At 29.2% G+C, this 16,903-nt stretch overlaps 1 protein-coding gene across 3 annotated transcripts; it reads right to left on the reverse strand.

Annotated features, from left to right (window-relative positions):
- Nucleotides 1-1,520: 1,520 nt before the first annotated feature.
- Nucleotides 1,521-16,802, reverse strand: LOC132909707 (zinc finger CCCH domain-containing protein 11C-like). Of its 3 annotated transcripts, XR_009658589.1 has the most exons (7): nt 16,480-16,610; nt 16,292-16,391; nt 15,577-15,696; nt 15,312-15,486; nt 14,481-14,597; nt 3,328-5,882; nt 1,521-3,037 (listed from the first exon to the last, which is right to left on the reverse strand). XR_009658589.1 is itself a non-coding variant. In XM_060964671.1 (6 exons), exons 2-6 carry the CDS (start codon nt 16,349-16,351, stop codon nt 4,954-4,956), a joined length of 1,401 nt encoding a protein of 466 aa, XP_060820654.1. In that variant the 5' UTR covers nt 16,352-16,391; nt 16,645-16,802; the 3' UTR covers nt 1,521-4,953. The 3 variants fall into 3 exon arrangements, 2 of the variants coding, with proteins under 2 accessions (XP_060820654.1, XP_060820653.1); XM_060964671.1 differs by lacking the exon at nt 16,480-16,610 and adding an exon at nt 16,645-16,802 and having other exon boundaries at nt 1,521-5,882; XM_060964670.1 differs by having other exon boundaries at nt 1,521-5,882.
- Nucleotides 16,803-16,903: the final 101 nt, after the last annotated feature.

Below are 16,903 nucleotides of genomic sequence, written 5' to 3' on the forward strand. Positions count from 1 at the left end.
AACAATAAGTAATCTTCGATTTTACCACTTACCTTACAATTCAAAGTTCCATCTTATTTTTCTTCAATTCTTCATTATTTACAGGAGGATATTAATTTAACAATACATATCCATATTACATCTATGCGTTATAAATTCGGTAAAATCTATCAAATAATTTACTCAATTATTAAATCAATTACTTTACATTTACTTTACATTTTATTTAATCAATTACCAATACTTATTATTAATAACTAAAATTGAAAATAAGTTATACCAACATATTTAAAATGACGTAAAAGATATTATAACAAATATTAATAGTTAATTAATAGATGTTATAGAAGAGACTTGGCGTTTATTTCAAGCTTCTACAATTATCTGTATTTTATTTTACTTTTTTAGTTTATATTAGGTTGAAAATAATTAATACTAAATAGTATCTTTTCATACAACAAAAACTATATAATATGTACGTAGTTACGCTCCTACCGCACTGACGATGAGTGCTCTCCTTCTCGCTTTTATTTTTAAACACTATTTATATCAAACAAATAATTTATTTCGATATATATGTATGTATTTATTTCGGACAATAATAGTTATCTCTGTCCAAAAGGGAAGAGATTTCGTAATAAAATATTTATTTCTTCAACATCTTGTTTATAGAGCGTTACTTTTTACGCGTGGATGTTCTTAATATTAATTTCTTACGAATCAAGCCTATTTTAATTTTTGAAACTAATTTTGAAGTACTTTAAATAAACTTTATACGTATTAATCTTCGATTGCATTATTCTTTGAAATATAATGAAATATTTTGAAATTGTTAATTTATATGCCACGAAATCATAGAAACATAATTTTTAAAACCCGTTTTATTTCCCTTGAGAATTTTTATTTGAGAAAAACCACTTCAACATATATATTTTGAACATGTGAAATAATATTTCGAAACAATTATTTTATTTATTATTTTCTAAATGACTAAATATTCGAGTGTTTTATTTAAAAAAATACAAGTATGCTAAAAGAAATGTATCAGTCCGTACAAAAGAGAAGATCAAATTTATTCTGAAGCTATGTTAAAAAAAATAAATACGATTTTTATGTCATTCTATATAAAACAAATAAATACAATTTCTTTCTTAATATCATTTCACAAAATTATTAATTAATATCTATATATTTTAATTTTGAATAATACTTACCTTAGAAATTCTCATTATAGAATATTTCGATATTCTCAAATATTTGTTTATATTGAATTATATCAGGTTATACAATGTATAAAATGAAATCTACGTAAATTTTTAAATAATTCATAACTCAGACATTTTCAAATATAAGTTACTATCATAAAATTACAATTACAAAATACTACTAAAATATATATTACAACACTACTTTAATTGATTACTTTAAAAATAATGAATTCGAGTTTTCCTTCGTCATTCCTACATCCCAATTTTAAAAAGTACCAATAAATCAATATAATAGAATTTATAATAAAGGAAAACAAACATAACGTGCAGTAGTTTGCAAATGTAACAATCGTATATTTGTTCCAATTTAATACTTCTTTGGCACAATCGCATCAGAAGGTACCTCGATCTGTAGAAATACCGAATGACCAACAGTATGAACGATCTACAAATTCGTTTAACTTTTGGAGAAACAACATGAAATTCGTTGACCTTCTAATTCCTACCACAAGATTCATATCGAATAAAACGTAGGCAACAATTTTCACAAAATTTGGTTTATTCGTCTAAACACAGGTGTAGCTTGATTGTAAGCGTATAGGTTTGTTGTTTGATTAAAAGAGAATTGAATATCACTTAAAAATGTAAAAATTTCACATTTTAAAAAAGTGTTCAAATCTTTTGTACCAATTCGTCTGAAAAATAACATTTACTTGAATTAAAAAATTATTACCTAATTAATCTACAGTTATTTTTTAAATACTTTTTAATTATTTTTAATCGTCATTCATGTTATGTTACTTTCTTTTAATAAAGTTCATTTTTTCTTCCATACTTTTTTGATAATTTATATTCTCGATATTTTACGAAACTTTTCTTTTTGAACAAATATCTAACGACATTTTGAAATTGACAACAAAATTAAAAGTATAAATTGTTAATATTACAGTAAAGCTACTGATAATACTAGCAAGATGTCAGAGAACTCTTCCATTCAATTCAAAGTTTCGTAACATATCTAAAATTGAATAGATCAAAGAATTTCACATTAAACAAACATATATACACATTCATACTATCTTATTAGTTGTTATTATTTTTCATAGAATACAAAATTTTGGACAAATTAATCCTGCTGCAATTTTATAATAATCAATTATATCTTAATCTCGATTCAATTTCAATCGAAACTGCTTTTGAAAAATCTTTAGCAAAAACGAAATTTAAATCATTCTTTAGACGAAAAATGTAATTGACATTTTTAAGTCCAATATTGGACTTAAAAACAGTTTTTTACTGTTAATTAACAAGCATCATTATTTAAAAATTTACTCATCTCGACACATTTATAATTTGTCTCAACTTTTTTTGACAATCATTTAAGATTCTTCAAATGATGTTAAACGACAAAAAGTATTGCTCCAAAATAAAAATAATTTGAATGAAAAATAATTGCAAAAACGTTGGACAGTAAAAAATATGCTTAAAGGCAATGTTTCTCTAACAACATATTTTTAAGAAATATGGAGATGCCTTCAAATATTATTCGTTAAGTATCTCATTCTACACGAGAATAAAATATTCTCAGCATCTTGTTTAAATTATTTAATTATTTATATACAGAGTAATTAAATTAATCGTGTAATTTTGACTGTTATAAAAAAAAACATTTCAGGGAAAAGTCACATGATATATATTTCATATAAAAAATCAGAGTTATAAGTCATTTGATGACTTAAAATTAGATGAATTATCCTGTATAATAGGAATATTAAAAAAGCAAATATCTTACACTTTAAAAACTTACGATGTCTACTAAAAAGAATAAAAAATGTTCAATCAACATTGTTCTAAAATTAATACTTGTAAATAACGTCGAATATAATCTGAGCCCCCAAACTTAGTTTACTTAATTCTATTAATTCAATCAACTACATTATTTAATAACGTAGTTGAATTATAAAAGTAGAAAATGTGTATATATCTATCAAACAAGATAACACAATATTGAATACAAATAAAAAACAAATCAAACGTCTCTTTGAAGTAAATAATAAAATGTTACGGTTGACTATGATATTTTCTTGATATTGGTGGTATCTTCCCTTAAATTTCAATTTTGATAAATATTTCTGTTTACATTTGAATTTTATTATTAAATTTGATTTATATAATAAATTTTAATAATAGTATTACCACGAGACGTAAGTACCTAAATTGTTTGAAGATATAAAATTACATTTTTGTTGAAAAAATTAATTATAGATTCAATATTGATTAAGCATCTTTTATTCCGCTTAATAAATATTGTAAGTTTTTAGAATTTCAGATCATTATTTTTTTACACTCTGTATATAAATATAATACATATATGATGTACAAGAAATTTTATCTCGTTTGTTCGAGTAAATAAAACGCGCATAGTAATCAAAAGAAAAATATGGAAGGATAAATAAAAACGGTGGAAATGCATTCGTTTCCAAGAGTAATCATGGTGACCAAATGTTATAACACAGAAACTATATAATAAGATACATAGCATTATATTAAAATCATATCGAACAAAGGAATACTGGAATAATAAACAAGCAAGGCCCATGAACCTTCTGCAAACATTAAACCGAAACTATTTTTCCCAAATTAATTTATCTTTCCAAATCAATCATTCATTCTTCCAATTGTTATATTTTATATTAAGTAGATAAAAGAAAAAATGTTGAATGAAATTGAATATTAAATTTTAAAAATATTGGGAATACTGAGAATACAGAGTATCCTAGCTATCGTAGTACAATCAACAAATGCATGATTCTACGTAAAAAATAACTCGAAGATATAAAATAAAAGTTTTTCATACGGAATTTTCATTTTTAATAAAATCGAACTTAAAAATTTGTTTGGTACCACACGTGAACTTGAATAATTACTTATTAGTATGCGAGTGAACGATCAGCAGGAAATTATTCTACATGCGAAAATCAGACAAAAATGTACAATACAATTCTTCCGTTTAAAGTCTTGTTTTCAAGAAAATAGGCTTCGAACGTATTTAATTAAAAATTGATTTGATGTAATACGTGCATTTAACAAATTGTCGAATTTAATATTGTCGGAAACGGAAATTGATCCTATGAAAAAATTGTATTGTACAATTTGTAATTATTTCCGCACATAGAATAATCTCATATCGATTATCTACACCTGTGTAGCAAAGTTCAAATATATTTGATAAATTTGGCAAATGTTATTCTATATTTTCAATTTGCCTTATCACATAGAGTGTTATGTAATCATACCTTGATTACTGGGATACCCTGTATATTCTGATAAATCAGAACAAAAGTATTAGGTATTGATCAATAACCACGCAAGAATCTAAAATTCTTCATTCATTCCTTCAGAAACAAATCACGCCCACATCGCTTAAATAGAATACAGGCCTCCACGAAACAATCGAATTCGAAGATACGATTCTCCTCATCCTTTACTAGTCTCCACAACAATAGTTAGTACAATAATTATCTAAAAATCTTCTTCATCTATTGAAGAATCAACCTACGACAAAATTCTATCTATGGACAGTCTCACTTATCTCATTTGTGGTAAAAAAACCAGACAGAATCCCTCAGTCAACTCGAAAATGTGGAAAGCAAGTCGACCAGAGAATTTTATTTCTCCACTCATCGATTATAGATAGAAAGAGAAACAAACCATAGAAAATGAGCAAATGTTATTCCAGTCGATTTTTCACATAAGTACACGTTTCTTAGCATCTCCTCCAAACCGAGGTTTTATCTTTGAGCAACGCGTCGATGTCCTTCAAAATATCATCCGACGCCATGTCCAATGTCAAATAATCCTCTTCATTCACATTCAACAAACTATCTGCTTCTTTAGAATCCACCACAGTGTTCGTATCAACCGATTTCTTCCCTTCACTTTTTTCTAATTGCACCTGATCCTCATTCGTGCTGCTATCACATAACCTAACCTCAACTTCATTCTTCCTAGGTCTACTATTCGAACTCGTTGACTTTGATTCGTTCAATCTTTCCATAGAACTTAATTCGGGACTATTGCTACCAGATCCTTCTTTCTTTTCTTCCATTTGCTCTTCTTGACCAATTTTTTCATCTCGTTCTTCACTGCGCAGCAAACTCAACCTCTTTGGAGATCTTCTGAGCTTCACAGGCGGCACACTGCTCGAGATGGCACTACGATCGTTATTATACTTCATTTTGCGCTTAGAAGTGTCCTCTTCTACATTTCCCAAACGTCTTTTCACTCCTCTAATTGAAACTGCTTCTTTAAATTCAGCGAAAGTTTCTACAGCGCCTTTCAGAAATTCTGTCGATTCCTTTGTATTGATTGAATCCATCGATTCTGTGCTTCTGATTTTATTTTCTTCGAAACCTTTGTATTTTCGACGGCGAATTTCATCCAGTGAGAGAACCTCAAAGTCCAATCCCTTTTTGTCGCTCGATTCGTTGTTCATTGACAGATGACAGATCTGTTTGGTCCTACGAGTCTTGATCTTCCCGCCACCAACATCACTCTGACAGTCTTCAGTCTGATAGGAATAGTAGGCGGCGCTTTCGGCTTGAATCTCCTCCAGACGAATCTCCTCGTATGTCTTGCAGTATGGTACCCTCAGCTGCGGCTTTACTGGAGACGGTACACTTTCATTGTCCGATTCTGGAAGAAACATACCACGAAATTGCGGAAATCTCTGTTTTATTATTGAACGAGAATGTTCCATTTTGTTGTTAAAATCCTTAGATATGTTTCATCTCTCGTTTTTTTTTTTAGGGCATTTTACAAATATTTTAAAAAATTTCTATTTATGTTTACTTTTGATTCGTTTTAAAATTCTATTTGGCGTCTCCCGAGCATCTTTTAGATTAGAATTATTTGAAAGGCTCTTAATTAACTCTAAAGTGAGCTGACTCTGAGTTTTGATCGTAGATTATTTCTGTTATTGTCTAAATGTCGTTTTTGGTAGATTGAAGTAGCCTTCGATCTCCGGTTGAGATTATGGGGAAAAGTTTGAGTTTGAAAATAGAAACAACAAAAATGTAGAGTACAATTCCAATACTTTGACCGATTTTCCTTGGATATGAGTTCGGTGATCCATCTCTCTCCTCCCTTTTTCTATTCATCTTTTTTTGTGTCTTTCTTTTTCTTTTCGTCCCTTTTAACAATTTCTTATTTCCTACAGTTTAAGAGTAACTAGCACTACCTGTACAAACTTCTTTGATTTTACGTGATCAGGTAATCTATGCTTAAAATCCAATAGGTAAATTAATATCGTCGTCGTTATCATCTCTTTGTGCTCCTTTCTCTGTTATTTCCTCTCTCTCTTTCTCTTTTTGGTTCTCTGTTTACTAATTACTTTTCAAAAGTCTCTTTGAAAATTCGTCGCTTTTGGATTTTTCTCTAATTGCCTCCAGGCTTCTCTCTCCAGACAATTGGGAAGTAGACGAACCAGCCAATATTTAAAATAATCTTTTCCTTTCTCTCCTTCTTCTATATACATACATAAATATGTATATGTATATGCAATATTGTGCAAAAATCTTAAGCCAGATACCAAATGGAAACTTTTTGTTTTTATTAAAAAATTTAATTTTCATTTACTAAAAAATAAATTCCGTTTTAACTACGGGAGAAATATTTGACTCTAGAATTATTGGTAATTTGCTAAAAAAATATAAATTCAAGAGTTATTAATAATATATTGAAAAATATTTATTAATTTGAAATAATTGATATTTTGTGCAACTTTCTTTTGGTTTCTCTGAATAATATGTGAACAAATTTATTTTAAACTGTCATTTCTATTTTAACATTTCAAATAATTTTCACGTTTTTAATTTCCCTTTTCTAATTTAAAATACTATTCCTAAATAAATTGTGGATCGAGATAACCTACGAACAAGAAGCTCCATAAAGACTTGTTCCTGTATACAAATATTTTTTAAATGGCCTAAGACTTTTACAATGTATATGTATATATATAATACATATAATGTATATTGTATAACATATATATATATATATTTAATATATTTATTTATTTATATAGATGGATATGAATATATATAAATATGTAAATATTTTATATATATTTAATATAATGTTTAATATAATATTTAATATATATGTATATATATACACATATATAATAAATATTATAGATATATTAAAAATAAGAAAACGTGGATAAACGCTCGACAATGGCACAACACAGTCAAAGAATCGATCATCGACAAAGAAAAAAGTTGACGATGAGAAAATAACCAGAAAAGCCGAGTTTCGAGTGAAATTGTCGTCTAATTATCTTTAATTTAGTAGTTGTCGAAAAATCTCCCTTTTCTTGTTTTTTTTTTTTTCTTCTTTTTAACTAGATACAATGTTTGTGAACATTTTACAAATTAAATTGATCATCCATTTGCAATCATGTAGATTAAATTATTTCGGACAACAATTCGGTCGTGAGAAAAAGGTGTAGTGTTACTATGCGGCATTCGCAATATCATGTGTCGCGATGCATAGTTTTAACGCAAAAGAGCGGCAGACATGGTAAATTTCACAAAACACAAATTAGTAAGGATCAAATGCTTCGCAACACTCAATGAGAAATTCTGAAAAATTTTGAAACGCAATTTGAAAGAAAAACTATCACAAATAATATTTATTTCAACGCTGGGAATGCTTTTGCAATTTACTGATTATTTATTAGTCCAGAGCAATAGTGATGACTTTAAAACTAAACGAAATATTAAGATACATTATTTTGTAATTTTTAATCACTAAATCATTAATGAATCAAGCAATTAAAAAATTACAGTGTTTTATAATTTTTAAATAGAATATTTCTTAATTTTTAATTAGATATTAAAGTATGATGCAATTGTTGTATAATAATGCCTTGGATAAATGCAAATATAACTATTTGTGATAGTTTCAGATTCGATACAACAAATGCAAAAAAATGGGCTCAAAAAAGCTATTCTTCCAATGTAAAAAGACAATACAATTAATTTTATAAAACGCGAATCTTGTATCTTTATAAATAAATAATAAATTGGAAAAATTGTCTCTGTCACACTAGCATTATTTTCCCTTTCATTTCATGGCATCAAGTTTATTGGAATCCAAATAATCGTCTCGGTAAAAATTAATATTTTCCATTCGTTTACATGGATTAGTACGGAATTATTTATCGCATATTCAGCGTATAATCTCTCTACTTCTCTCTCTCTCTCTCTCTCTCTCTCTCTCTCTCTCTCTCCTCTCCTCTCCTCTCCTCATTCTCTGTCCGCCTGTCTATTTGTCCGTCTGTCTGTCTATCTCTCTGTCTGTCTGTTTGTCTGTCTGTCTGTCTATCTCTCTGTCTGTCTGTTTGTCTGTCTGTCTGTCTATCTCTCTGTCTGTCTGTTTCTCTCTCTCTCTCTTTCTCTCTTTACTTTCTCACCTCCTACTTTCTCACTTTTAATCGAATCAGTTTTTATTTTCGAAATTGAAGAGACTTGGTCACCTTTTGTTTCATCATCAATCGCCAAACAAAGGTTTACAAGTTATTTTAAACGAATTCAACGACAATTTCCTTCGTTCTTTATTAATTTTTCAATGAAATGATTCAATCGTTAAAAACTATATAATTTTTTGCATTCTTAATATAGAATAATTCTTTTTGTTTTAATTATTTCAATAATTATATGTTCCTGTTGATATTTTGCAAATTTTTCTTTTTGTGAATATAGATATTTCAATAGAGACATATTTTTGAAATTGCCGTTGATCCAAGCATCGCACGCGCGACTTCGAGAACACATGCGTTACAATTCGAGGAAAAATACGCAAGTAAGTAACAATATATATCAATACAACAGAGATACGAATGACAGATAATAACGGTCATGCCGCTGCAATGACGACTTTTGGTAACAATAAATAAAAAAGGAAAAGGAACAAAACAGAAAAAAAAGTCATCTATCGACGAAGTAATATAATATAATTCGAATAAAGGTCCATCTCCCGGATGGAGGACAATGATTTAAGAACAATTTGCAGCTGAACGCACACGATAACTAACAATTAAAAATAAAAATAATTCACAGATCAAAGAAAAACAAAAAAGCATATCGAACACCCCTTAAAACGGAGAAAAAAACACAACTCGAGAAGCATGTTACAAAAGGGAAAAAAAGGAAAGCTTTAAAATTTGAGACCTTTGAAAAATACCAACGAAACAAAAAAGAATTTATATAAAGAGTGTTATTATATAAATTGCAATGATCGACCGAGAAATTTTTCTTTCATAAAATACAATAGAAAACGAGAACGTAAATTACCGATCCTCTGATAAGCGAATGATTTTGTAATCAACGACTCTTTCAATCAATCGAAAGACCCTCGCAGTAATTAATTGTAAATCAAGCCAAACCAGCGTCGTTTGATTGGCTGAACGTTGACACGAACGAAACAAACGATATATTAAAATTACTAATGTTATTCGACTATAATAAATAGCGATTAAAGGTCGTCGCCGGCGACACGAGCCCAGCTACTGATCTTTTTTCTCTCTTTTTCTTTTCTTTCCTTCTCCTCGCTCGTTAAACGTACTAGGTTAAGTTTTACACTATTTCGTCTCGCAATAAGCACGCACACACGCATTCGCCAAGAAGTGGCACGCATTACAGGCCCTGTGCTTTGAAAAGAACATGCGATAATTGCACTTGCTGCGCGAGAACGGGTCAAAAGACGATCTTGTTGCATTTCAAACAATCATTTAACTCTGCATCTATTTTCGACAGTATAGCGTGCCTGTCACGAAACTTTTTCTTATACTTCACGTCTTTCGCCATTCTCTGACTTCTTTCTAACTCTCGTAAACGCGATCCTCTATTTTTCATTATTTGCAAATATATTACAAAAACATATATTGGGAAACGATTATTTCAATAATTACAGTGGCCTGTAATTATCGAACTGACCTGTATCGTACTATTATCGCCTATTTTGTTCTTTTTCATTTTTTCCTTTTAAATTAATATTTTTTCCTAACAAGAGACTGTAAATAGCGAAAAAAAAGGAAAAAAGCGAAAAATCGAGAAATTTCTCGTACATACACGCACTCTCTCACTTATTATATCGCCTATAATATATAATTTTTCTTTTTTTCAAGCTTATCCGCATTTCTCATTCTTCTTTTCATTCCTTCTCCCTTCTCCATACGCGTTTCTTGATCTACATCACAAATTTTGTTCTTTTCATTCGCATATTTATGTTCAAGAGTTAAACAAAAGATAACAAGATCCTGCAGTGTTATCTTGAGATTCAAGATCACTGCTATTCCTACCTCAAACTAATAGGTTCTTTTCTTTTTCTATTCTAACCCTTCTTTGTTGTTACTGTTTTTGCTTTCATCGAAATAAGAAAGAGAAATTCAATAAAAGATAAAGACAAAAATCTAGGCACTAGAACGTAGAATCCTACCCGTATAAAATCGCAGAATCAATAATAATCCCGAATTTATCGATTTCATGATCGATGATAACATTCAGACACGGCGACGATTAATTTCGATCGTGGATATATCATTTAGCAGTTAAATAGAATATAATTACTTCGTCATGCTGTACGGTAGTCTCGTAATGCAGATTACACTTAATTTTTTTTTTTATTTTCATTATATCTCTTCGTGCGGATCTAGGCGCAAATAGTATTCCGTAATAAAAATAAGGAATATATGTATATTCATATATATATGTACATATATATTCTTGCTTTCATTGGGATCTAGAATATTTTTATGATGAGAAATTCTACGTCTTTTTTCCTTTTTTTTAAATATTTCTAATAATGAAGCAATTATATAATTATTACTCGATCACAATGCGACTGAAACAAAATTTACACGTACTATTCCACCAAGTTCCGCTCTTATTTCTCTTTTTTTATTATTTTTTTTTCTTTTTCTTTTTTAAGAGTACGTATATGTAAATATGTATCTGTGTATGCATGCTATACGTGATATAAAGTTGCATTTTCCTCTTTCCTTAGGAATTATCTCGTTTTTATGTATAAATACACAAATATATATTTGTGACGATATATATTCATATACTTATACTCGTAGCTTCTTCGTATTTATATTATATAACCTCACTGTTCGATCGTTTATTTGATATTCCCGTGCGATCTACTTCGCTTTCAGCTCTAATCTTTTTAATCGCTGATTCATCGTAGGAAAACGAAGTACAAGAATATCCAACATAATCGAATAACGATATCATCGGCGAAAGAAACGAATCTAAGCTATAAAATTTCCCTCGGTCGAGATCGAACGATTAACATTCACTTATCAACAAATTTGAAAAAACTCGTTAAAAGGAATCATCAGAATAAAAAGTTCTCTTAATCCCGATGCTGTCGTTAATTTCTCATTCGTTCTCGTTCACCATGGAGATTTCTTACATTTTCGATAATTGAAACTTTGAGTAAAACGAAACATGCTGCAAGATTTTATGTTTACGTTAGAATTTTTTTTATACAGATTCAAGATTCGTGTTGTCTCGTGCAGCGTGATTCGATGAAAAATATTCGTTTCCCTCTTTTATACATCGAAAGATTTAGAAGCGATTTTCTTTCCTTCTGTTTGTACAACACAAAAAAATTTTGATACAACACGCTGCTATTAACAAATTTCGCCTAAACACGAATAGCTATACTGCTATTGCTCGTTTTATACTTATTATCCCATGCCATTTGAAAACTCGCTAATTCGTGTGGGAAGCCAAAACATATGAAGGCATTTATCATATTTCTTTCATGTGTACGCGCTATATTATAAATCAAGGCTGGGATATTACGATTGAATCGGATACTGCTTATACATATGTATATATATCCTTATAAATGAAGGTTCATATATCTTTGTTCGTTCTTGTTCGTCCATCTCGCCTTTATCGTCTTTCTTTCTTTTCAAACGAAAAACATTATTACGAATCGCATGTAAAAAATACATACAACATTATACCAAAAAGAAATGCGCGTATGTGCGCATATATCTGGGGCAGTATTCGACTCGAATAATTTTTTTCTCTCGCTTACGCTTCATCTAGCTCAAAGCATAACCGTATTAAAAATCACAAACAAAAAATTAGTACATGTTAGAATAATCTTTTTTTGGATTTTTTGTTTTTTTTTCATCACTTTGCACAAATGGTTATGCTTTAAGGGCATCTCTCTGACGAAAGAAGTATCCTTTCTTTTGAGCCTTTTTCAAACGATCAAACATCAAACATATGAAAACTCAGTCTCCATTAAAAACTAAACAAACTACTTCACCCTAAACCAGTCTCGGATGTCGAATTGGTTATCAAGAAATCTGTGCGAGTTCAAATCGTGTGTGTGTGGCAAAGCGACGACCCATAGCTATCTTCTTATTTCATCCGGTATAGGTTCGTGTTTCGTTAGTGTTATAACACAACGAAAAGACGTGAATACTCCGATCTTGTTTTTTCTATTATGCGGCATTCGGGAAAATTCAAGGCTCATCGCGCTGCCGCTGGAGAAAGATAGCCATAGGCAGTTAGAGGGCTACAGGCAAAGTTTAGATATAGCAGCCCCTGCAAAAATTGATATTCAAATCTACGTTTTTTTTTTTTTATTTTTTTTTTTTCTTTTTTCGTTCTATTCTGTTAACTTTTTTGTTTTTTTTTCCTTTAGTTTATGATTAGGTTACCATGCTCATTTTTGATGATACAGTTACTCTCAACTTTTCTAATTTATAATATAATTATAATGTAACCATAACTGTGTTCAAATATAGATGTAAATTCTGATTACAACTAGTCAGTAAATTCAAACCAATATCATTGAGAACACAGAGTTATCGGATCAATCTAAATGTTGCATGTTATCCCTCTTCCCCATGGTATACACTGTATGTGTATACAAAATTATATGTGTAATTTAATCATTATATTGAAACAACACACACCTTTGACTATAATTCTTAAAGTGTTATGTACACAAACGTACGAAATGATCTTTCAAAGAAATTCTTCACATATCAATATAATTTTATAACCTTATTCTATCCAATAATAAAGACGACGATATAGATCACCTATTGCTTTTTCACTACATATTCATAACTAATGAAATATTCTTCTTGCATATATTTATATATATAATTTCATATATATCTTTATCTCTCTTTCATTTTTCATGTAAGCTAAATAAAAACTATTAATATTTTATTATATGTATCAATAAATTCTAAGTAGTGCAGTCTTTATTATTGAAGAGGAAATTTAAAATGTATCTTGTGGAAATTTACAATACATCAATATGTATCTGACACTATCAAAAGCCATTACTATTAGCAAAATATTATATAAGTTTTTAGTGACATTGATGCAGCTTAAGCTGTTTTCTCATAATGAACTTGTCTTTTTTTTCTTTTTCTTTCTTAAATAACTTAATTGTATTAATTTATAAGTCTTGTATGAATCAGATAAATTAAGTGAAAATCGATTAAGTATCGGAAATGTACTAACATTCCTGGTGCTCAATCAATATAAAGATCTGTAATAAATTTTACTGCAAAATAGAAAGTATAACTTTTTCACTTTTGCATATAAAGCATTGTATATGTTGTACGTTTATACAATACTTTACACCAGCTCTTTTTAAAAGACAATGTTTAGTTGTTTCATATAATTTTATCTGTGTTTCTCTCACTTGCTTTAATATTTCATTAACGTATTCTTTCTATACTGGTTATTGGTCGATAGAAACTTACATTGTTACAATTAGGGCATTCCCGGCAATTTTAAAATCGTCTATATGACGTCATTTCAAGGTATGGGAAAGGAAATCTTGATGTTTGAGGTTGAGAAGTTTGCTGAGTATGAATAGGTGAATATGATGGCTGCTGAAGCAGCGGAGAATTCTGTTGATTTTGTAGTGGAGACAATGACTGTCCAGGAGAATGTGAATGTAAATTTTGTGGGTGAGAAAATGATAATGCATGATGGCAAGGGGAAGTTTGTGAGTTTTGTACATTAGCTTGTGGTATATTCAAATTGTTCGTAATGTTAATATTGTTTAGTATGTTGAGACTGTTAGACACGTTATTAGGGATTGTCAGATTACTCGGAATACTCAGTGCATTAGGAATATTTATGCTTGTTTGTAGATTAGGTGGAAGGGAAAGAGTAGCCGACGTAAGATAATGTACGCTGAAAGATGGACGGGGGGGCTAGTAAAGCCTCATACCTTCTTCAAATTTGACGATAAGAGGATCAACAGCTGGACTGCCAATAAAACTGCCTGCTTCACTGCTTCCTCTACCTTGATCTGACTCAGTACTACTACCATCATATTTTGTGTCATCTGTTAGCAATGAAAAAAGATCTTATAAAATAAATGAAAATAACAACATAAGATTATAAAATATTGTAAAATCATAATTTACAGGGTATTCTAAAATGAAACAATTAAATAATTAAATAATATATTTTATGAATTTAACAGAAATTAAAAATTTATTAATTAATTGTAATAAATATATTAATCATGAAAATATCATTGACCTTTTATTTTATTTTATTCCTGTATGAAAGATTATAAGAACAATAATGTATCGCATAACATTCGCGAAAAAGTTCAACATAATATACAAACAAAATATGCAGAATGTTACATTTAATATTTCATTAATAAATAATAAAGCTCTCATTAAAAACAAGAACAGCATTTTGAAATATAAAATTAAATGGATGTACATATTTTTTTTCTTTTGCTGTCGTATAGTAATAACTTATATTTAATTAAATGTACAATACTTTAAGATATAAAATAATACATATATTTAAAATAAAAAATTGAATTAAACATTGTTGATTTACTTTCATATCGAAATAGTAACGAATAAATATTAACCATATTAAAAAATCTGCTATTACTTCATACTGGATATTCTCATTTAAACATATTTGTTAATAAAATATTTTCTATATTTATGTAATATGTTTGTTCTATATATTCTATATATTAATTTGATTGTTTAATTTTGAAATACCCCATATCATAACATAATACTCTTACCTTGACGATTTGACCATTCTTGATTCATTGTTTTTGATGTTAAATCAAAATTTTTCACTGGATTAATAGGATCATTAGTAATTGTACGAGCGTTTTTATGCATAAATGAACAGTGTGGCTTTCTACAACCACCAGGTTGTGTTTCCCAATAACATGGAATCGACTTGCGATTTTTCTATTCGAACAAGTAACAAAGAAACATTAGTAAACTATTTAAACTTCCAATTAATGATTTATCTAACTGTAATATTTGAATGATGCTTACTCTTAATTCCATATGCCTAAAGTTACAGTGTTCATCAAAGCATTTGCCCTGCTTCCAATATACGCACATTGTTTCGCAACCCAAGGCAGATGGTTCATGTCTAAATGGACAGTTATCACCCTACAAATATAATTATAAATTAACAAAAAAAAAAAAACAAATAATAAAATACAGATACATCAAAAGTATAATAATAATGAACTAACAAAGAATTATGATCATTAATAATTGCAGTGCTCATGTACATTGTAAATACTGCAACCTAATCTATAATTCAAACTTCAATAATTCAAAATTCAACAGTTAATGTTATTTCATATAATTTCTCATAATACATTATGAAAATAAATATTTAACTATTTATACATAATGACAAACATCACAATTTTCAATTAATATTACCATCATGAGTAACAAAAATTGTTTCAGACACGAACACAGTAAACAATATAAGAGAGTTAAATTTTTCAAAGTAAAAAAAGTTCAAAGTAATAATGAAATGAAGAAATACAACTGTTGTAGTACATAAATAACACGATTTACTAATTATTTTAAAACGACGGATGATATCGTAGAGCCTGCCACCAACATGGCCGATCTAACCTCCCGAATTCAATGTATCAGAAACAATATGGAACAAATCTATCCAACATCTCAAATTTTATGGTGATGATTAAATACAACGAATGTTTCGTGCATTTTATATTTTACATACCTTTGTGCATGTTGAGTAATAGAAAAAATAACAGTCGGTATTCTTATGACTGTGCTCCATTTGCAAGAACCGATAGAAAGATGAGTGATCGTGTTCTTTACTGAAAAGAAAATATTTAAACAGATCACTATTAAATGTCACATTTCATAGGAACAAAGCGAATAAGATCAAAGTAAAGTATCTATTACCACTTTGTGCGAAACATGATTACAACTTATAGTGTATCGTGTTCAACCGCCAGATCCAATGTTATGGAAAATTAATTTGAATGTAGAGGTTTCGCAACCACCAATATTTGTACCGACGATAATGACCTTTTTTCATCATGTATTCAATATATATTCATTACTTACGTGTGATGGCAGTGATTCCTACGATGACTTCTTTTTTGCCCCTTCGCTTTGACCCACACACTAAATCAACTCGCACACAGATTCAAGTAAATAGTTCGACCGTAGCACTTGTCGCCCCTTTCGTTAGTGACGCTATTCGCTACCGCTACAGATACGATGACGTCAACTTCCGAGAAAACACGGAACTACACGATTTGTTACGCGGCCTTTTTGAATTAGTACAATTATTAGTCAGCTGAGTGACTCACGAATGAAGTTA

Source organism: Bombus pascuorum, chromosome 8 (assembly GCF_905332965.1).
Source record: "Bombus pascuorum chromosome 8, iyBomPasc1.1, whole genome shotgun sequence".
NCBI lineage: Eukaryota > Metazoa > Arthropoda > Insecta > Hymenoptera > Apidae > Bombus > Bombus pascuorum.

What these genes read in the sequence shown, in the direction of transcription:
- LOC132909707 (XM_060964670.1), bottom strand. An exon ending in TTAGGCATATGGAATTAAGA is followed by an intron (nt 15,487 to 15,576) that starts GTAAGCATCATT and finishes TTGTTCGAATAG; the next exon opens with AAAAATCGCAAGTCGATTCC. An exon ending in AGAATGGTCAAATCGTCAAG is followed by an intron (nt 14,598 to 15,311) that starts GTAAGAGTATTA and finishes CATTGCTAACAG; the next exon opens with ATGACACAAAATATGATGGT.